Source organism: Microcebus murinus, chromosome 14 (assembly GCF_040939455.1).
Source record: "Microcebus murinus isolate Inina chromosome 14, M.murinus_Inina_mat1.0, whole genome shotgun sequence".
In the NCBI taxonomy this organism is placed as follows: Eukaryota; Metazoa; Chordata; class Mammalia; order Primates; family Cheirogaleidae; genus Microcebus; species Microcebus murinus.
This window is the reverse complement of record NC_134117.1, coordinates 8,794,809-8,818,548: the sequence shown is the minus strand read 5'-3', so window position 1 is coordinate 8,818,548 and position 23,740 is coordinate 8,794,809. Positions and strand designations below refer to the sequence as shown.

Below are 23,740 nucleotides of genomic sequence, written 5' to 3'. Positions count from 1 at the left end.
AAATGCCATGCTCATGATCCCCAATTCAAACATTTTTTAAATCTGCAGACTAGATTATATAAACATCTAAAAATACAAAACTGCACTGACTGTAGGACTGCTTAAGAAACTGAGGGAAAATTACCTAAACAGCTTTCATCAAAATAAAGTGAAATCAATAATAAAATTGGCAATTCACTTTATGATGTCAATCTCCCAGCTGCCTTTCCTCATCTACGAGCTCAGCAGCTCATACTCTCAAGACACCGAAAGGAAGTGGCAAGACCGCAGTACAGTGGCAACCGCCCCACTCCCAACTGGCAAAAACCTTACAGGCTCCTCTCCCACTTCCTCACAGACCTCCGGCCCTAGAATGTGCAAGAGATGCACCAAGTGATCAATAGAACTCTTTCCAATTTTGCTGGGAATTAATTATTTACTATCGCAATATCTAAACCACCTCTCAGTTTATTGAGCCATGAAATATTTCATATACAGGCTGGGGCTTATTATATAGGAATATATCTCACTCTTCATATTCATCTGAGAAGTCTACAAAAATCTATAAACACATACCATAAAGTGATAGATATAAAAGTAAAACAAGAAAGAAAACAGCAATAATTTGAAAATATTGATTGATTCTGGGATAAAGAAAATACATATTTTCTAAAATAAATATAAACTTCCATATTTATATGAGTAAATATGAAATTCTGAAGTCATAAAATGTGAATGCTTTATCAGTTCCAACTTCAGTGAGATCACCAAGAGCCATGAATATTTTTGAATTACTTTATACAAAAATGCAATTAAATATATAAGAAAAGTAAGATTCTTACAGAGATCACTTATAAATAATATATAACTGTGAATCTGTTATAAACTGGTATTAAGAGAAAAGTCAGGTTGAAAATACCAAAATGAAGAATTTCTTTATATTGTGGGCTATTGAAATACACAAAAAACATCAATTATGGACCAGATTTTTTTAAAAAGCAAATTACTGATTTAAAGAAAAATATCAACTCTTCTACTTTTCTAATTCAGAAAAAAAGCACATGCACAAAAAATAAAATAATATGGCAGTATATTTTACCATGACATGAAAATGTGACCATGAGACATAAACAGTGGGAAATGAAAAAAGCATGACAAAATAAATAATATAACATTTAAGGAACATAAGTAATTCTGACAGAGGAGCTTAAATAAATGTATAAATTAAACAATAAAAAGCATCCCACAAATACAATGCCTTTTTATACACTAGACTAGATGGATACCTTAAAGTGCTAGAGAATTACCATTAGACACTGTCAGCAGTTCTAAAGGTGATGCCTTCTAAATACCAATATATAACTACTACATATTATATATACTAGTTATGTATAATACTTATTTATATATTATATAGTATTATATACCTCTATATAATTATATATAATAGTATATGTTATATAGTAGCATGTACTATATATATTATAGAATACAGCATACGTAGTTATATATTACTTATAATATATGCTATATAATATAGTACTAGAGCAACAAATTATAATATACCATCATATAGGATTTCTTCTATTACATAATGAAATATAATCAAAGGAGTAACTATTTGAAGTTCTATGTAGCCTATTACAACCACCACAAAAAAAGCAATCTTACCGTAGTGCAGAGTAGACACCCAAAGACAGAAATGAATAATCAGGATCATAGTACAGATAGACAGATGACACACAGTATGGAAGGATGTCAATCACCCCCACAGCAATGATCTTTCCATCAAGCCAGTACTGCTGGTGAAAGGAACCATAACCACAATCTGGTCCGTTATGGCGATTTTCTGCCTATGAAAAAGTAGACACACAAACATGAACTATTTGACATTTTCTTCATTATACTAAAAAATCTTATTAGTGTATTATGCTTTTACTTCACTCAGGTTAAGGTGCCCTAAGATTTCCTGTTTGTTGTCATTATCTTCCCTCGTCACATCCTAGGTTAAGTTGTAACCTTTTCCTTGTAGAAACACTGACCAGATATAAGAATGAAAAGGAGAAATCAACTTAAGTTTTCTTCAACTTACTTGTTTTAACATCTGACAGTAGGAAATACAACATTTTATAAGATAAATAAATCACTATTAAACTATATTCCTCTGTTTTATACAAAGGTTAGGAAAGAAATGACGTGTGAGGAAAAGACAAAGAAGATAAAAAGAAAAGGTTGGGTGTGAAAAGGAGAAATGTCCCCAGACTGCCAGCCAGGCCTGTTCTATGACTGCCCCAGTACTGATAAGGCATATGATTCCATTATTTTTTCTAGGGAACAATTCCTGTGTTAAGTACAAATAGCTCTGATACCTCTCCTTAGTAACTAAAGAAAAATAAAGTTATTTCCTCATTACTATCTTAATGTAACTATAATCACACAGAAGAAATCTAGAGATTTCAGAGTATAACTACTTCTTGTATATACAGATAGTTAAATGGCATTTTTCATTTTAAAATTCCACATGATTTTAAATATAACTGCTTTTAAATAAAAACCATAAAAAGTAAATTATAAATAAAGCAGCATAAAAAGGCTTTACTAGAGATTGAATGGATGTTAGAGATGAACAAGTTAGTGATACAACTCGTACATCATTTTATACAGCTAAAATCAGAGAATGTATATGAATAAAGGCCAGAAGAGAATGAAGAAAAATAAGAAGAACAGGTTTGCTAATACCAAAACCAGAAAAAAAAAATCTCTAAACCATTATCTCTCATGAATACAGACACAAAAATCCTCAACAAATATTAGCAAATTGAATCCAATAATGTATAAAAAAAACTATATACCATGACCAAAAGAAATTTATTCCAGGTATGTAAGGCTGGTTTAACATTAGAAAAGCAATTATAAAAAGAAAAAAAAGAAAAGTAATTAGTGAGCAACTAATGTAATCTACCACATCAACAGGCTAAAGACAAAAAAATCATGTGATCATATCAATTGATGCAAGAAATATATTTAGCAAAATCTAACAGTTACATGTCTAAAAACTGTTAACAAACCAGAAGTAGAGGAAAATTTTCACAACTGGATAAAGAACATATAACAAAAACCTACAGCTAACATAATTACTTAATTGTAAGAAGCTGGATGCTTTACCCCTAAGATCAAGAACAAGCAAGAATATCCTCTCTCATTGCTCAATTTAACATCATACTGGAAGTCCTAGCTAGTGCAATAAGACAAGAAAAAGAAATAAAAGGTATACAGAGTGGGGAGGGGAAAAAACATGTTTGTTCATAGATGACATGATTGTCTATGTAAAAACAATTAACAAAACTGGAACTAATAAGCAATTATAGCAAGATCCCAAAATACAAGGTTAACATTTAAATACCTAGATAAAAATCTAACAAAATATATACAGAAACTATATGCAAAAAACTACAAAACTCTGATGGAATCAAAGAAGATCTAAATAAATAGAAAAATATTGTATGTTCATGGATTGGAAGAATTGATATTGTTATGACATCAGTTCTTCCAAAGTTTATCTATAGATTTAATGCAATCCCAATTGAAATCACAACAAGCTATTTTGTGGCTATCACCGCACTGATTCCAAAATTTATATAGAGAGACAAAAGACTCAGAATAGCCTATCCGATACTGAAGAACAAAGTTGGAGGACTGACACTTTCCAATGTCAAGACTTCCTATAAAGCATAACAATCAAGATAATGTGATATTGGTGGAAGGATAGATAGATAAATGGAACAGAATGGACCTACACAAAAATAGTCAAATGATCTTTGACAAAGGTGCAAAGGCAATTCAATAGAGAAAGAATAGTCTTGATGACAAATGGTTGTGCAATAATTAGACATCTATATGCAAAAATTGAATCTAGACACAGACCATATACCTTTCACAAAAATTAACTCAAAATAGATCACAGACCTAAATGTAAAATGCAAAACTATAAAACTTCTAGACGATATTATAGAAGAAAATCTAGGTGACCCTAGGTTTGGCAATGAGTTTTTAGATATACACCAAAGATACAATCCATGAAAGAAAAAATTTGGTGAGCTGTACTTTATTAAAATTAAAAACCTCTGCTCTATGAAAAACATTGTAAAGAAAGTAAAAACTCAAGCCACAGACTGAGAGAACATCTTACAAAAGACATCTCTGATAAAGGACTGGTATACAAAATACACAAAGACTTAAAATCCAACAATAAACAACCCACCCAATTTAAAAATGGGCAGAAGATATGAACAAAAACCTCACCAAAGATGATGTATGCATGGCAAATAAAATTATGAAAAGATGCTCAACATTACTTTTCATTAGGGAATTGCAAATTAAAACAATGAGATAGTATTACACAACTATTAAAATGACTGAAATCTCAAAACTGAATATCAGATGTTGGTGAGCACGCAGAGCAAGAACTCTCATTCATTGATGGTGGGAATGTAAAATGTACTGGTATAGACACTTTGGGAGTTTCTTACAAAACTAACTTTCTTACCATACAAAACAGCAATCACACAACTAGTTATTTATCCAATTGATGTGAGAATTTACATCATACAAAAACTCAAAATTTCGCAAGTGAAGTTTACAACACTTTTATTCATAACTGCCTCAAACTGGAAGCAACCAACATATTTTTCAATAGGTGAAAAGATAAATAAACTGTAGTAGGTCCATATAAGGGAACATATTCAGCAATAAACAGGAATATACTATCAAGCCACCCATGCAAACAAAACAGAGAAACTTTAAATATATATTACTGAGTGAAAGATGCCAGTCTAAAAAGGCTCCATCCTGCACAATTCCAATTACAGGTATGTCTCATTTTATTGCACTTTGCAGATGACATATTTTTTTTACAAACATAGGTTTGCAGCAGTATCTGGCTGCATCTGACAAGTATACTGGCGCCATTTTACCAATGGTATGTGCTCACTTCATTAGCATTGCTAGCAATAAAGTATTTTTTAATTAAAGTATTTTTTTAGACAATGCTATTGCACACTGAATAGACTACAGTATAGTATAAACAATATCACCGGGAAACCAAAAAATTCATGTGACTCATTTTATTGTGATATTTACTTTATTGTGATGGTCTGGAACTGAACCTGCAATATCTGAGGTATGCCTGTACATTCTGTAAAAGGCAAAACTATAGAGACAGTAAAAAGATTAGTGCTACCAGGAGTTTGGTGGGGATCAGGGGAAAGATGAACAGATGAAGCACAAAGGACATTTAGGTGGTGAAACTATTCTGCATGATATTATAGCAGTAGGTAAATCACATTACACATTTATCAAAACCCACAGAACATTACAACACAAAGAATGAATCTTAATGTATACAAAATTTTTAAAAAATCATTTAGGAGTTTGGAAGATCCCAGGAAGAAGCACAGGCTGTGACAAGAGAATTTAACTATATTACAATGCACGAAACAATCTTATTGAAAGAGTTGAGGGGAAGGGAAAAGGTACTGACCTAGTGACTTAGGAAATGAAAAGGGATCTGTAAGAATGAAGGCAAAATGCACATAAGCACTGTATTCTACTTGATGAAGTTGTTTCCCATGAGGTTAACAATTCTGATACTGCTATACATGTATACCAGAATCGAACAATTCTGGTAAGTAAATGAATGGCAAATAACAGGAGTCAGGTTTCTCACTGCTAGAGTGGGAATTCATAGATCAGTAAGGGAAGAAGGCTAGAATGATTCATGTGGTAATGGATTAGAGTTGGAGATGTTAGTAAGAACTCATGTTTAGCGTAATACAGATAAAGATGATTACACATAGGAATATTTATAGATATGTACATATTAGAGATATGTGCATATGTACATGGGTTAGCATACACACACATATGTCTTTGTTTTGTCAGCTGAGAGGGTCTAAAAGAAACAACACCCCAGGCTGGGCATGGTGGCTCATGCCTGTAATCCTAGCACTCTGGGAGGCCGAGGCGGACGGATTGCTCGAGGTCAGGAGTTGGAAACCATCCTGACCAAGAGCAAGACCCTGTCTCTACTATAAATAGAAAGAAATTAATTGGCCAACTAATATATATATATATGTATATATATATATATACATATATATATATATAATTAGCCAGACATGGTGGCGCATGCCTGTAGTCCCAGGTACTTGGGAGGCTGAGGCAGGAGGATTGCTTGAGCCCAGGAGTTCGAGGTTGCTGTGAGCTAGGCTGATACCACAGCATTCACTCTAGCCTGGACAACAAAGTGACACTCTGTCTCAAAAAAAAAAAGAAAGAAAGAAACAACACCCCAGTAACAATGAGCATACCTAGTGCCCATATCTTGGTGTCTAATACCATCCTGCAATGAAAGAAACTAGGGTTCCCAGGAGAAATGGCTGATTCCAGGACTGGGGCAGGAAATACACAAGATAAGCTTGGAGCATCTTGAAGTGCTCAGAAAGTAAAAGTAGTACTCAAAAACAAACAAACAAAAAAACACCCACATTGATGGGGGTATATCAAAGTGACACAGAAGTCAACTGAAAGAGTTTCCAATGTCCAAAGCTGGAACAATTTGAGCAGCAAAATAAAACAGTATTGGATTTATAACCCCAAGTATAAAATAAATATCCATTAGTCCATACTGATATATTAATATATGACTGAACAAATTAATAAATGGAGGGGGAGGATAGAGACAAATCTCCTATGCAGAATAATTCCAAATAGTTTATGTAGATATTCTGCCCTAGAGGTAGGGAGCATAACTCCCTATTACTCAAGCGCAGACTGCACACAACTCCCTTCCAAAGAGTATTGTATGGGAGGAGGAGTAACTGTACAGGTGATCAAGGTTAACAATCACCACCGCAAGTAGGAGAGGACTTACTAAGGTGCTAGCAGTATCAGTGATTTCTAAAACTTCCATTGCTATTGTTAAAATGTTATTTGGGCAATAAATATACATCTTTAAATTTTTAAGAGCTTCTACCAGCTATAATAATAAATTATGTCAAAAACCAGTTTTAGTAATCCCTTAACAAAAGTCATTACTATTTCCCTAGATATGGATACAATATGAAGACTAAAACAGGTGAACAAACAGAAGCACTAACCAAAAAGAAACAGGAAATAATAAACTGTTGTAACTACAACACCTGAGTCAACACCAATACTCTGCAGAGCTAATGGACTTGAAGCCTAATTATCTGTCTCAGAAACTAGAATGCTCCAACTGTGTAACAGGAAATAAACAAGTTCCTATGTATAACTGAATTTTATGAAAAACATTTTTTAAATGTAAGCCCCAAGGAGCATAGGAATGAAGCTCCCTGTCTTTAAAAATACTCGTGAAGAAAAGCAGCCACTGGAATGACATGGAGACAGAGAAAAGTTGTCAGTTCTTGATATGCAAGGTAGGGAGCCTGTCAAATGTCAGCAAACCTTCAAGTCAAAGCTAATTAGATGACTTTGAAATGAATCTAAATCATTCCATGATTTCAGTTTAGGGCATCATTCTAGGTAGGACTCATTAAATCTAACGTGTTCATTCATTCACTAAAAAATGTATTTATCAAGAGAATAAGTATGAATTCACTAAACATACTCTCAATAAACAAATAACCAATACATTCTTATTATCCATAAATATAAATCAGTCTAACTTGTACCAGCCTGAAATATTTTTCTGAAGGCTGCAACTGCCTTCTCAGTTTCTCATTTTCATCCTATCGCTTATCTTTTGACCTTCTACCATTTGGTAACCTGGTTCATTTACTTCACAGGTTTGTTCTCCTGTAAGTCCAGTCATAACCAATTTGTCTTACCATAGGCAAATTCATGTGGAAGCTGGGGTCTTCCCCATCTGCAAAGCACTTTACATAGATTTGGGCTGCCTCATAATTACTTAGCACAGAATAAGCTATATACCTATCTACTCTGACGCCCAGCACTTCACAGATAAGGAAACCTGAAATCCAAGAATCAACTAAGCAGTACAATGATCATAAAACTAGGGAGTTACAAACTGAATCACAAACTGGCCTCCTAGCTCCTAGATCAAAGCTATTTTTATGCTATTATAAGAAAATCTGCTAATCAAATACATTTAAGTAAACTCACTTTTCAAAAACCCCTAGTATATCCCAGTTAGTAAATACAACAACATCAAAAACAGTATTTCAATGCATTTCTTAAATTTTCTTAAAAATTGCTCTGCTGCACTCTTTTTCTTTTCAATATGTTTTCTGATCATTAAAATATATGAATTATTATTTCCTTTTATTCCTTGTAGGGCTCTCACCAACCAAAAACCAGATTTCAGAAATGGAAGATGATCCAAGTAAAGCAGATAAACAGCTATTTTCCTAAAAGTATATCTGGTCATCTCAGCACTACTGGTTAATAATGATCTATTGTTCTCAATTTGGTTAGTAACTCAATCAATACAAACTTTTTCAACAGGTACATGGCAGCTGTGGAGAATGGGCTAGAGGTAAACCTAAGATACCTCTACCCTCTTTGCAGCTGGAGCAGCCAGAGCCCAAATCATTCACCTTTAAGAAATTCAGAAAAAATTCAGTGCCTACTTCCCAATTCCATAAACTAAACTGATATAACAAACATGTTTGTCTATAAACACACACACACACACACACACACACACACACACAGAGCCCTGCTGAATCAGTTCTATCCTTCCACCTGACAGTTTCTGATTTTCATCCTATCTCTTATCCTTTGACCTTCTACCATTTGGTAACCTGGTTCATTTACTTCACAGGTTTATTCTCCTGTGAGTCCAATCATAACCAATTTGTCCTACCATAGGCACAATTCATGTGGCAGCTGGGGTCTTTACATAGATTTGGGCTTTACATAGATTTGAAACTCCCAACATCAATGTCTTTATTCAAATTATTTAACACCTAAAAATGTGGAATGGAAAAGTTAGAGGGACAGAGTAAAGAAGATTAAAATAGAAAGAACAATAGTTAAATCTGTGAAATTAGCAGAACTCTTGGGATAATTTCCCAATCATTCAATAATATCCTTGAAACCTACTCACTGAACTTTATCATGTCACATGCTTTAAAGTGCTATTATTTGGATACCTGTTGATTACAGGTATCCAATTAGACTAGAAATTATTTCTATTGCAAATTTATAAAATTAACTATCAGCTAACATAGATGTGTCAAGCTATACTCCCCATTGTAATATGAAAATATTTAAGTATTTCAAAACAATCTTTTTAGTATTTCCCAAATGAGTTGAAAACTTATGGCCACACAAAAACCTACACACAAATGTTTTTTTTTTTTTTTTTTTTTTGAGACAGAGTCTCACTTTGTTGCCCAGGCTAGAGTGAGTGCCGTGGCGTCAGCCTAGCTCACAGCAACCTCAAACTCCCGGGCTCGAGTGATCCTTTTGCCTCAGCCTCCCGGGTAGCTGGGACTACAGGCATGCGCCACCATGCCCGGCTAATTTTTTTTTTTTTATATATATATCAGTTGGCCAATTAATTTCTTTCTATTTATAGTAGAGACGGGGTCTCACTCTTGCTCAGGCTGGTTTTGAACTCCTGACCTTGAGCAATCCACTCGCCTCGGCCTCCCAAGAGCTAGGATTACAGGCGTGAGCCACAGCGCCCGGCCTACACACAAATGTTTACAGCAACTTTATTCATAACTGACAAAACTTGGCAGCAACCAAGATATCCTTTAGTAGGTGAATGGATAAACAAACTGGTACATCCATACAATGGAATATTATTCAGAGGTAAGAAATGAGCTATCAAGTCACAAAAAAGACATGGAGGAACATTTATTAAAAGCATATTGCTAAGTGAAAGAAGTTAAGATGGAAAGGATACATACTATATAATTCCAATTGTATTACATTCTAGAAGAGGCAAAACATGGAGGCAGTGAAAAGATCAGTGGTTGCCAGGGGCTCAACAGGAGGGAGAGAGAGACAAACAGGTGGAGCACAAGAAATTTTTAGGGCAGGGAAACTATTCTGTATGATTCAGTAATGGTGGACACGTGTCATCATACAAAGAGTGGACCCTAAGGTAAACTATGGACTTTAATTCATAATAATATATCAATATGGGTTCATCATTTGTAACAAATGTACCATATTAAGATACAATAATAGAAGAACATAAAACTGTCCTAAATAAATAGTCTATTAATTAAAAAATTAATCTTTCCTGAAATAAGATGAGCAAAATGTTGATAATTGTTGCTAGGAGATAGCTCATAGGAGTTCACTATATTATTCTATGTATGTTCAAAAATATCTGTTCTTTAAAATATAAATCTTTCAAAACAAAGTTTCATTGTTAGCTATATCCATTGATATATGTTTATTATTATGTCTCATTTGGAAAATCTAGTCAGAAATACTAATTTAAATTATTAATAGCATTCTTCAAGAACTATTCAGTAATATCCTGGGGGGAACTTTTATCACAACTTGGAACATTAATATCTATGATTATAAATGTTAGATATTATGTGCAATATACATACGAGTTTCAACAATTGTGATAGAAAATATAAATGTCTTATTGGAAAAGCCAATATAGATTTAACTCTTAAAAAAATCTTTAAAGTTTTCTATAATGACAACAATGAAAAATGAAAAAACCCAACCAAACAAAAAACACCCAACATTAAATGACTGTCTACAAAATTACATCAGTAGTTCATTTAATAGCAGAGTTAAACTAACAGCAGCTATCTTTAATTTCCTCATAAATAACTCAGTGATATGATCAGCAATATTTAACAGTTTATATTTACCAGCCTGCAATTTGCACAGAGTATTGGATATGTGAAAGAATTAGCAAAGCTATTTTTCAGAAGTTCCTCAAATCAGGGATTTAACTGATAAGAAAAAAATAATAAAGCTCACCTCTAGCTATACAAAAGAAAAACCATCTTACATGTTGGGGAAGGAAGGCATGGCCTGGCCTCTGTGATTAATGAGCTATGCAGTACAAATCAAAGGCACTATGTAGAAATGACATCAATAGTAATAGGCTGATTCTGGCTTTCAGCCAACCTGCTCCCAAAATGGGTGCATATTTACTCTGATAAGGTACACCTGTCTCTTCCCTCACCTGCCCCCATGTACCTCAGATACACTCAAACACTGTTATGGCTCAAAGGAACAGCTGAAGGAGAAGTCACATGCCATACACCAGCGCTTGAGGGGATTCAATGTGGAGTACAAACACAGGAGGAATGAAAGTCTTCAGGGGCTTCAAGAAAGCAGAATCTGAGTTCTCTTCCCTTACAAGGCAGCCAAAAATGCCTCTCCCAAAGTGTACCTGTACAACACAAAAATCTACAATTGGACAATTAATGTCCTGAACTTTTAGTAAACAACAGTTTATGGAGGTCCCCAAAGGTAATCATTTTAGGCACCTGATAAAAAGTCTGCATTGTTTTAAAATAACTTATTCCCGCAATTGCTCTGCCTTTTGTAAATAGTTTCATGAAACGCTTGACCAAAGTTTGGATTCATTTTAAAAACAGAAACACAAAGATGTACTAAGCTACTGTGACATCAAAATTGACATGATTTCTTAAAAACATCATAAACTAAATTTGAAATAGAGTATAATTAAGACATGAAGAAATAACAAAATTTGGAAAATGGAAATAGTAATACTCATTGTTAAGATACCACACAGTTTTATATAAGTGATTTAAAAATCAACCAGTTCTGAATTTTCTATAAGATAATCAGACACTAAAGATAGGGAAAAATAAATTTAATATTAGTAAAGAGATTATGAGTGATTTCTTTCTTTTTCTCCATTTTCCATATTTAATAAACATGCATTAATGTTATAATAAAAAGAGGGGTTTGTTTTTGTTTTGAGACAGAGTCTCACTTTGTTGCCCAGGCTAGAGTGAGTGCCATGGCGTCAGCCTAGCTCACAGCAACCTCAAACTCCTGGGCTCAAGCAATCCTACTGCCTCAGCCTCCCGAGTAGCTGGGACTACAGGCATGTGCCAACCATGCCTGGCTAATTTTTTTCTATATATTAGTTGGCCAATTAATTCCTTTCTATTTATAGTAGAGACGGGGTCTTGCTCTTGCTCAGGCTGGTTTCGAACTCCTGACCCTCGAGTAATCTGCCCGCCTCAGCTTCCAGAGTGCTAGGATTACAGGCGTGAGCCACCACGCCCGGCTCAAAAAAGTTTTGAAAAAACAAGGCTGAAGAATACTAGTACAGGTTGAGCATCCCAAATCCAAAAAACCTTAAATCTGAAATGCTCCAAAATCTGAAACTTCTGAGCACCAACATGACATTCAAAAGAAATACTCACTGGAACATTTCAGATTTCAAATTTTAGATTTGAGATCTCAGTAAGTACACTGCAAATATTCCAAAATCTGAAAAAATATCTGAAATACTTCTAGCCCCAAGCATTTTAGATAAGGGATACTCAACCTGTAATTGTTAAACAGAATATGCGGTATAAAAATAATCTGAAAAAAGATTACTGGGTGTCTTATCTGTTTGGGTTGCTGTAACAAAATACCTTAGACTAGGATCATTTATAAACAATAGAAATTTACTGCTCATGTTTCTAAAGTCCAAGATCAAGGTGTCAACAGATTCAGTGCCTGATGAAGGCCCGTTCCTCACATATCCCACCTCTTAATAATACCGCAGTAAGTATTAGGTTCTCACATACACCAACATTTAGACTATAGCACTGGGTGTTCTTTCAGTATGGTTCTGGGCTTGATTTTCTATGTCTGGGTCACTTTACAACTTGGTAGGGGCAGAGGTTAGCTTGTAGATTCTGTCCAGGGGAACAAATAACTGCAAAGGTTACAGTTCACCACCCTGTAAGACAATAATCAGTTATTTTTATCTAAACTAGTAATCTCAACTCAATCTTTTATTTTATTAAATTATATGCATATCTATATCTATATAATCTCAAATGCTCTTTGCACCAGTTGTAATGGCTTACTTTTTCGTGTTAACCAATGAGTCAAATAAAATTTGACAAGTGTTCATGCTTCTATTTATATGAAGGTCATGATTTTACCTTCCTAAAAATTATAGTTAAGAGTTTTTGGAGGTCATCCATGGAGAAGCTCAAGTGGACTCACTTGATTTAAGTAACAAGAAATGCACCTCACAGTCTGTTAACTCTAAAAAACTCTATTTTTTTTTCTCACTTATCTTTTCTTGGCTCCCAAAGAGATTCTCACACAAAAGAGCTCTAATTCAGCTCACTCTGCTATTCTATGTCTTTTTCTCCCTCTCTACTAAGTTTGTGCCTTTGGATTCTGGTTCACTCACAAACAGTTAATTATCCCCATTGGTGGAAGTAATAGGTGGATTTAATTTATGGTCTCTTTGGGTGGATGGTAAAGATCTATCCTCCACTGAGTGACAGATGATACAGAATCTGGTTTATCAGTCGTTTTGTCAGTATATTTGAGGTCAATCTGTTAAGGAGAGCAGCTCTTTGAGATATGAACTGAGGAGTTTCTGCACTCACCTTTGACCTATGCCTAAAGTTGTAGGACTGAAGCTAGTAATGCTCTACGTGTCTGTGCATCTAAGACTCGGAAAGGCCTTCACTTCTCATTGTGTGGGAAATATTTTTCAACCTCCAGAAGGTGTTAATAAATTACACTATTTTTTTTTTTTCAGACAGAGTCTCACTTTGTTGCCCAGGCTAGAGTGAGTGCCGTGGCGTCAGCCTAGCTCACAGCAACCTCAATCTCCGGGGCTCAGCGATCCTACTGCCTCAGCCTCCCGAGTAGCTGGGACTACAGGCATGCGCCACCATGCCCGGCTAATTTTTTTTTTTTGTATATATATATATATATATATATATATATATATATATTTTTTTTTTAGTTGGTCAATTAATTTATTTCTATTTTTGGTAGAGACGGGGTCTCGCTCAGGCTGGTTTCTAACTCCTGACCTTGAGCAATCCGCCCGCCTCAGCCTCCCAAAGTGCTAGGATTACAGGCGTGAGCCACCATGCCCGGCCTAAATTACACTATTATATCTCTTAAATAGAGCAGCTCTGTAAAACTGATTTATGGAGATAAGTAAACATGTATATAAACTAAATTTTCTCCAAATTCACAGAAAATAAACTTACAGAAATTACTGAGAAATATTTTTAAGAACCCCACTATACATAACTAAGGTAAATCTTTGGATAAATCAAACTGGTTTAAAAATTTTGGTTTAAGGTAGAAAAAAGTTATGTCTTTTCTCAGATTAGTATTAATATCTGAGTGGATTTAAAAAATACAGGCATACCCTGTAGATGTTATGGGTTCCGTTTCAGACTACCACAATTAAGCAAGTATGAGAATAAAACTAGTCACACAAATTTTTTGGTTTTTCAGTGGCTATAGTTTACATTATACTATAGTCTATTAAGTGTGCAATGGTGTTGTGTCTAAAAATACAATGTACATACCTTACTTAAAATATCATTTATTGCTAAAAAAATCATGACAGAAACACAAAGTGAACACACGCTGTTGGAAAAATGATGCTGACAGACTTGCTCAACTCAGGATTGACAAAAACTTTCAACTGTTTAAAAAAAACAAAACACCAATATTTGAGAAGTGCAATGAAATGAAGCACAATAAAACGAGGTATGCCTGTATATGGGTTTGTTTCTAATGAAGAGAATAGTTCACCTGAACTTCCAAAACTACTCATTGGCTTACTAATCAAAACAGTTAACATTAACATTACTCCTACATAATGCTTAAGATTTTGAAAAATGTAAATGTGTGTTAAACTAAATTGAATTATAATTCTGACAAACACTATTTAAACATTTTTAATTATGGTAAAATATATATATAATTTACTATTTTAGACTGAGCGTGGTGGCTCACGCCTGTAATCCTAGCACTCTGGGAGGCTGAGGCGGGAGCATCGCTTGAGCTCAGGAATTCAAGACCATCCTGAGCAAGAGCAAGATCTCGTCTCTACAAAAAATAGAAAACTTAGCCGGGCATGGTGGCACAAGACTATAGCCCCAGCTACCTGGGAGGCTGAGGAGGGGGATCCCTTAGAGCCCAGGAGTCTGAGGTTGCAGTGAGCTATAATGATACTACTATACACTACCCTGGGTGACAGAGTTGGTCTCAGTCTCACACACACAAAAAATAATTATCATTTTAATGATTTCTAAGTGTACAATTTAGTGGCATTAAGTACATTCACATTATTGTACAACTATCAGCACAATCCAATTCCAGAGCTTTTTCATCATCCTATACACAAATTGTAAACTCATTAAACAATTAACTCTCCATTCTCCCCTTCCCACGGGCCCTGGAAACCATCATTCCACTTTCTGTCTCTATGAATTTGACTATTCCAGATATCTCATGTAAGAGGATCATACAGTATTTGTCCTTTTATGACTGGCTATTTCACTTAGCATAATGTCATCAAGGTTCATCCAGCATGTGTGAGAATTTCCATCTTTTTTAGGGCTTAATACTATTCCATTGTGTGTATATACCGTTTTGTTAATCCACTCAGCCACTGAGGGACACTTGGCGTGCTTCTACCTTCCGGCCACTGTGAACAACGCTGCTTTGAACACTGGTATACTGTTCAAGTCCCCACTTTCAGTTCTTCAGTGTATATATCCACAAGTGGAACTAATGGATCATTTGGTAATTGTATTTTTAATGTTCTGAGGAGCTGTTATAATTTTTTCCACTGAGGCTGCACCATTTTATATTCTCCCCAGCAATGCACAAAAGTTCCAATTTCTCTATATCCAAAGCCAACAGTTACTGATTTCTGTTATTTTTATAACAGCCAACCTAATGGGTATGAAGTAATATCTCATTATGGTTTTGATTTGCATTTCTCTAATAATAAATGACACTGAACAACTGACATTTTTATATATTATGTTTTGTGTTGGCTTAATCATAATTTAAAAATGTAAATTAAGGTAAATCAACAAATTTTTTTTTTTTTTTTTTTTTTGAGACAGAGTCTCACTTTGTTGTCCAGGCTAGAGTGAGTGCCGTGGCGTCAGCCTAGCTCACAGCAACCTCAATCTCCTGGGCTCAAGCAATCCTTCTGCCTCAGCCTCCCGAGTAGCTGGGACTACAGGCATGCGCCACCATGCCCGGCTAATTTTTTTTTTATATATATATCAGTTGGCCAATTAATTTCTTTCTATTTATAGTAGAGACAGGGTCTCGCTCTTGCTCAGGCTGGTTTTGAACTCCTGACCTTGAGCAATCCGCCCGCCTCGGCCTCCCAAGAGCTAGGATTACAGGCGTGAGCCACAGCGCCCGGCCTTAAATCAACAAATTTAACAAGTAATCTTTGGATACCTATAGAGCTTCAAAGAATGAACAAAAAAGCAATGAGCCTAATTTGAAGTTTATGTACTTTTCCTTATTTGCATATACTACAGAATGGCTATATCTTTGGGATATGTCAATAAACAAACATGTTCATCTTTGCAACCTCAAGAAGGTATAAAGGGATGTATAAAAGTTGTGACATCTGTGACGTTCACGCACTTTGCTACGATGCTGATAAAAGACAGGTCATTCTCAATGATCTACCTCCCAGTTCAGTGAAAGAAAATGTATTATTTTATTAAAAGATGTAACTAATATGGATGGTTGAGGCCATACTAAGGACAAAAATAAGAGAGATACATTTGTGTAAGCTACCTAACAGGATAAGACTGACTTTTTAAGGAAAAAGTGAGTAAGGTTATTCTAAAGTGGTAGCTTATTAGAGAACATAAAAGAGCACAGCGAAAGACAAAACTTGAGGAAATATAGTTGCAGGTAGGGAGAAGTAATTTTTATTTGCCTTGGTTTATAATACCTGAGTCTGAAAAAAAAAAGCTATAAAATATGTTAAAATATTGGCAAAATTTGCTTAGTTCTGAGGGACCTCTTCATCTGGGATACTTTTATTCTAAAAGTAAGAAAAGTAAGGGTCAGAGTGAGCAAGGGACTTGCCCAAGGTCACAAAGCCAATTTAGGGGAATGCTAGGAAGGACCAGAACTTGAAAATCCCAACTTTTAATTCGGTTTTTCTCACTGGACACCACTTCTGTGGTACACCACAGTAAAATACAATCACAATGCATTAACACATTCTATTCAACATAATGAGTTAAGAGATTTCAACAATTTACTAAACCAAAGGACAAAGATATGCATTTCTCAATGACATAACCCTTAGGAATTTAAATGTTTCAAAGAATGCAAAAAGGTTTACCCTAATAGTTAACTAGAAGCGCTATAATGTCAAAAATTTTAATTGAACTTTTACAAAGCTTATGTAATTGGAGGATTTATAGTAAATGTTTTTAATAAGTGTGACAGAAATAAGAAAAAAAATTATTTCTGCATTTTACTGCAGAATAGATAAAAATCAAGATATTAATCTTATTTAAGTTATTTCCTTTACTTTGACATTTCCTTTTATTTTAAATTCTAATTCCTCGACAAAAAGACTTTTAGTGAGGCACTACCAAAACAGCTCACAAGGAAAAGTAACAGAATCCCACAGATTGGTCTACATCAGTTCTACAGATTCATCAATATTTATTGAGTACTATAACAAACACGTTAGAATCCAGAGTACTATCCTAATGTGAGCCCTTATTTAATGTCAGTTCAATTAGAGACTCCCGCTTTTGCAATATTTCTTACAGGGAAAAATACATCCCACACTGATAAACCAGACTGAGAACTCAATGACTGCCAACATCAAACAAAACCAATGTCCCCATGGAAACTAATCCAACCCAGGATTTACTATTCAAACATTTTCTGAAGCATTCATGCACATCTAATGGGCAATGAAAATTGTCAAGGCAGATGACCCTAATTTCAAGCATAGCTGAAAGGTCCTTAGAGTAATGATGAATACCACTATTTGCTAAAGGAAGATTGATCCAGCCAGCAAAAAGATATCTTGAATGGACTTGGAATTTTAAGATGCCTACACTAATCCAAGACCCAATGAGAAAAATCTTCAATAAGTTAATTTATGGCACTTTCCTATTTAATATGTGGTTTTCTATTCTGGAATGTGCTTTCTTTTACTCTCAGAATTAGTTTTAGTATATTTATCACAGGGGATTGCTTTCCAGGAAAAGACTTCTAGTCGCTATCAATTCACTATGAGATATACAATTTCAATGAACACCTGCTCAACTATTCAAGTAATATCCAAAATCTAATAGGAAGCAGTGTACGCTCATTCATTTACTTAACCAATATTTACTGAGTGTCTCTGCAAGCCTGGGGAATGATACTCTGGCTAGCACACAAAAGATGCTCAAGCAACTTACTAAAGTGACTTACAGGAAAAGAACAATGTCCTCAGTTCAACTGATTTCTCTGCCACTGGCCTAGAAAGCAGCCCTGCCCCAGCCAGAACAGCCCGACAGCCTTCAGACTCAAGGGAAAACGGGAGAGCAATCAAATGACAATCCCAATGATTTGGCTCCAGCATTTTAATTAGTGCCTCTGGCCAACAGCTACCTTCCCTTCTCAACCTCGGATTCCAGAGTACAGGACTCAGCCTGAAAACTACATGTTTCCCAGCCCACCTGACTAGAAAAACAACAACTTACTTGTGTTTTCTGCTTTTGCCCAATGGATTAAGCCCAGCCTAGCTTTCTACTTCTGATTACTCAGTAACAAAAGCAGACTGCCAACCATTCTCTGAGGATACCTAGCCCTCCCTGTAGTTACCTCTTTCTGCTCTGGCTGTTTAACCACAGCTGGGCCTGCCAAGCATTAGACTAGAGAGCAAGTAAAAGCTTCCCCCAACTCACCAGCTCAGCCCTCTTCCTAAGCCAATTCCAATTCAGGCCAGCTGTCTGGATATCTTGAGTCTTAGTGTTCTCCGTGTTTGGTAAAATCATTTCAACTCCTTTCCCCAGCTTAACAACTCAACTTTCTGCCCACCTTATCCCTCCACTCCTGCTTCTGCAAGCTGCCTTCACTTCTACATGACCCAGTTTTGGCTAACAGTCATTCCTTCTTCCAAATTCAGGCCATTGGAGATACCACAATATCTAGAGCCATCCCAAGCAATGATACTTCATATGCTGATAGAATCAAAAGGTGGTTAGGTTCTTTTGGTGCTTTCGTTTTTCCCAAAAGTAAAATGCAAACAACCACTGGCCATAAATCTAATAACTAGGATATTATAACCTAGTTATAATATAACCTGCAGCTAGCAATCAGTGCAAATACAAACACATGCACACAAATGTACACACATTCTCTTCCAGTCATTCACAGAGCTTCAGGTGTGAAGCCAAGTAGATCCCACTCCAAAGCTTAGAAAGCTACCAAAAATATTTATGGCTCACATTATTTAATGTGAGTATTCATGGAATATGTTAGCTATAGAATAGTTAATATTAAAACTATTAATTAAAACACATCTATTTTAATATAAAATATTATCTTAGTGAACACTAAAATACATAACACCTATACCACATCTAGAGAATGTAGTACAGAACATAGAAGCAGGGTGCCGAATCAAGTCAGATCTTTTCTACAATGTTTTGAGAAATTAAAAGATGAAGAAATGGTACATTTTTCTATAGCTTTATTGAGATATATTTTGTATATCATAAAATTCACCCATTTTAAGTATAAAATTCTGTGATTTTTAACAAACGTACAGAAGTGTGAAACTATCGCCACAATCCAAGTTTAGAATATTTCTGTCATCCCCTCAAATTCCCCCAAGTCCATCTGTAGTTGGTCCTCTACTCCTAATCCTAATCCTAGACAACCAATGATCTGCTTTCTGACTCTACTTCATAAAATGGAACTACACAATACGTAGTCTCCTGTGTCCGTCTCATGTCACCTAGCATGACATCTTTAAGGTTCACTCATGATATGGCATGAATGAGTAGTTAATTCCATTTTATTGCTGAACAGCATTCTATTGCATGGATATACCATATTTAGTGTTCCCATTCACCAGCTCATGGAATTGGTTCCAGCTTTTGGCTATTATGAATAATGTTCCTACAGGCTGAGTATCTCAAATCCAAAAATCTAAAATCTGAAACTTTTTGAGTGCCAACATGATGCTCAAAGGAAATGCTCATTAGAGCACTTTAGATTTTCAGATTAGGGATGCTTGACCTGTAAGTATAAAGCAAATACTCCAAAATCCAAAAGAAAAAGAAAAATCTGAAATCTAAAACACTCCTAAGTCCTCAGCATTTTAGATAAGAGATACTCAACTTGTATGAGCACTGACATACGAGTGTTTGTGTGGATGTATATTTTCATTTTGCTTTGGTAAATTCCTAGGACTGGAATTTCTGGGTCATATAGTAACTGTTTCTTTAATATTTTTAAGAACTGCTGAACTGTAGCTGTACCATTTTACATTCCCACCAGCAATGTACAAGAGTTCCTATTTCTCCATATCTTACCTTTTGATTATAGCTATTCTAGTGGGTTTATTGTGGTATCTCATTGTGGTTTTAATTTACATTTCCAAAATGAATAATGATTCCAAGGACCTTTTCCTATGCTTATTAACCATTTGTATGTCTTCTTTGGATGAATGTATAGTCACATGTTTTGCCCATTTTTAAACTAGATTGTTTGTCTTCTTATTGAGCTATAAGAGTTCTTTTGGTTATCAATGCTAATTTAACTCCACTTTTATCATAGATTATTTAAATTCTTAAATACTGGGATTTAAATACTTTAAATACTGGGATTTTTATCATGGTCCAGCATATGATCTGTCTGGCTGAATGTTCCTTGTGCATTTGAAACAATATACCTTGGGTAGTTGTTAGGTATAGTGTTTGATAGACATCAGTTAAGTAAAAAAAAACTGTGTGGTTGGACTGTTCAAACCTTCTATGTTACTTCTATTAATAATTTCCCATCTAAATTTTCTATATATCACTGAGGAAGTTGTCCTAAAGTCTCCAACTATAACTGTGGATTTAACTATTTTTCCCTTTGGTTCTTAGTTTAAATAAAAGCTAATATATTTTGAGGTTTATGTATCATGAGGCTCCGTTATTAAGTGGATCACATTTTGAATTATTGCACATTCAAACAATTAATTGACCTTTTTATCATTACGAACAGTCCTTCTTCAGTTGTTTGTCCTGCAGTCTACTTTGTCTAATATGAAGACAGTCACTCTAATTTTCTTATAATTAGTATTTGCATGGTAATATCTTACTCTAGCCTTTTACTTCTAACTTATCTATGTCTTCATATTTAAGGTAGATACTGCTTTTTTCTTTTATCTTGCTGACAACCTCTAATTTGTAATTGGAATGTTTAGACTGCACTGTCTAATAGTATAGTCACTGGCCACATGTGGCTACTTAAATTTAAGTTAACTAAATTTAAAACACTTAAAATTCAGTTCTTAAAGAGCTCAGTAGCTATGTCTGAACACTGGCTACTGTATGGACAGAAACAGAATATTACCTGGCAGCAGAGTTTTGACTTAGACCGTTTATATTTAATGTAACAATCAATAGGGCTGAATTTAAGTGGACCATCTTGCTATTTGTTTCCTATTTGTCCCACTTGATTTTGTTCATTTTCCTTCTTTTCTTTTGTTAGACCAAACACATTTTATCATTGCATTTTATTTCCATGATTGGCTTATTACCTATATCTTTGTAAATTTTTTTTAAGGCTGCTCTTGGGCAGTGGTTTTCAACAGGGAGCCATTTTGCCCCCTGGGGACATCTGGAAAGTCTGAAGACATTTTGTTCCAACTCAGTGGACAGGAGTGGGGGAAGAGATCCTACTAGCATGTAGTAGGCAGAGGCTAGAGATGCTGCTAAGCTTCCTACAACATGCAGAACAGCTCCTCACAAACAAAGAATTAGCCCAAGATGCAGACAGTGCCAAGGTTGAGAAATCCTGCTTTGGGTTTTACTAAATATTTCTCTAACTTATTACTGTCTTCTTTCAAATAATGTATCACTTCCTGTAATGTTAGAATCTTAACGCAGTATCATTCCATTTCCTCTTTCCTGTCTTGTGACTGTTGTCACATACTAGTAGTTGTGATACTGAGCACCTAATCTACCTCTCTGGGTTCAATTTTCTTCATAAGAAAATTGAGACTATCTACTTCATAGACATTCTGTAAGAATTAAAATAAGAAAAGTGCTAAGCACAGAACCAGTACACCATAAGAGCTAAATTCTCAATAAGTTATTATCATAACTGTTAATACAAAAGACTTTAACCGATCTGAAATGAAGCAATAGGACATACCTGAAGAGAAACCTAAGTGACCTGTACTCATACATGGTTTGACATTCATCATAAATGCCTCTCCTGTAGATCTCTCCCTCCAGAAATGATGATGAGACTGCACCCTACTGGACTGGCTGGCAAAGTCTGACTCCAAAGAGAATTTCAAGAATCTTTTGGCCTCTGATATATAATCCCTTTTATTTACCTACATTTAATTGAAGACATCTGTAAGCGGTGCCACACAAATGTAATTCAGACTAAGAAATGTCAATAAAAATGTCTGTAAGGCAGAGGTCCGATGTAAACCTAGCAGGGGAGTGCACATCAGCAGCTACAGAGCCACATGAAATTAGGAATATAATGGAAATATGTTGCCTGACTTGACGAGGTGATAAAAGCTCTTTTCCCATAAAGCTTAATGAGCTCTATTAGTCTTCAGCTTACAGGAATGTAAAAGGGTCAGCCCCACAGAGGGAAGTAACTGACTCTGCACACATGGTCCATTCAAATGACAACATATCAAATTACTGATGTAATTACTATAACCTGACAATTTCATTAGATTCATGTGGCAGTTAACTGTTTAGGACTTATAACAAAGGGACATGGTTCATTCATAGTGGTTTTTGTGGTGAAAGCGAAGTAAGTTTAAAGCCTACTTTCTTTTCAATTCCAAGTCTCGTGATTTTAATGTCTGTAACAGAATGACTTTTCTTTTATACAAAATTTTAAAAGGTGCTGGGATTTACCATATTTGTAATTTTCCTTCTCCAGCTAAATTAGAAATTTAATGGCAAAATCAAACATTTAGAGACTTCCAATATTCTTCCACCTGGCTCAGCGCTGGCTCTCAGGTGCCACCACACATGGTGACAAAGGAATAGCACCCTGAGCTCAGCCCTGCCGGAGGAGATCGGTGGGTAGGGGCCACTAACAAAATCATCCAGTGGCGCCTGTGGAATTCCAAATTAGAAAAATATCAACAGAAAGAACTCAAAGTATCTCCCATCAAGAAAAGAGAAGCACACTGGTCATCTTTAAGTTTTATTTCTCTTCCTCCCTCATGTCCGTAAGCTCAGTAATAAAAAAGATCAATTTAGCCAAGGTAAAATTCCAGATCATTAAGCAGACAAAGCAGAAAAGGACAGAAACTATCACTAAACTTTGAACATGATACTTTCCCTTCTACTTTTCACAAAGAAAAAAAGCTTCCATACACCTGTTCCAAATATCTAACCAAAGTAGTAAGAGATAATTTAAAAATATTTATCTGTGGCCCAGTGCAGTGGCTAACACCTATAATCCTAGCACTCTGGGAGGCCGAGGCAGGAAGATCACTTGATGTCAATAGTTCGAGACCAAACTGAGCAAGAGTTAGACCCCATCTCTACGAAAATTATAA

At 35.2% G+C, this 23,740-nt stretch overlaps 1 protein-coding gene across 10 annotated transcripts in view; it reads right to left on the bottom strand.

The window, feature by feature from the left end:
* The window catches only part of ATE1 (arginyltransferase 1), a 123,302-nt gene that overhangs the window by 59,886 nt on the left and 39,676 nt on the right, over positions 1 to 23,740 (bottom strand). For all 10 annotated transcript variants that reach the window (XM_076009738.1, XM_020280739.2, XM_020280738.2 and 7 more), the window contains one exon: positions 1,651 to 1,832. In XM_076009738.1, coding sequence (XP_075865853.1) covers positions 1,651 to 1,832 — 182 coding nt within the window. The remainder of the gene's footprint in view (positions 1 to 1,650; positions 1,833 to 23,740) is intronic.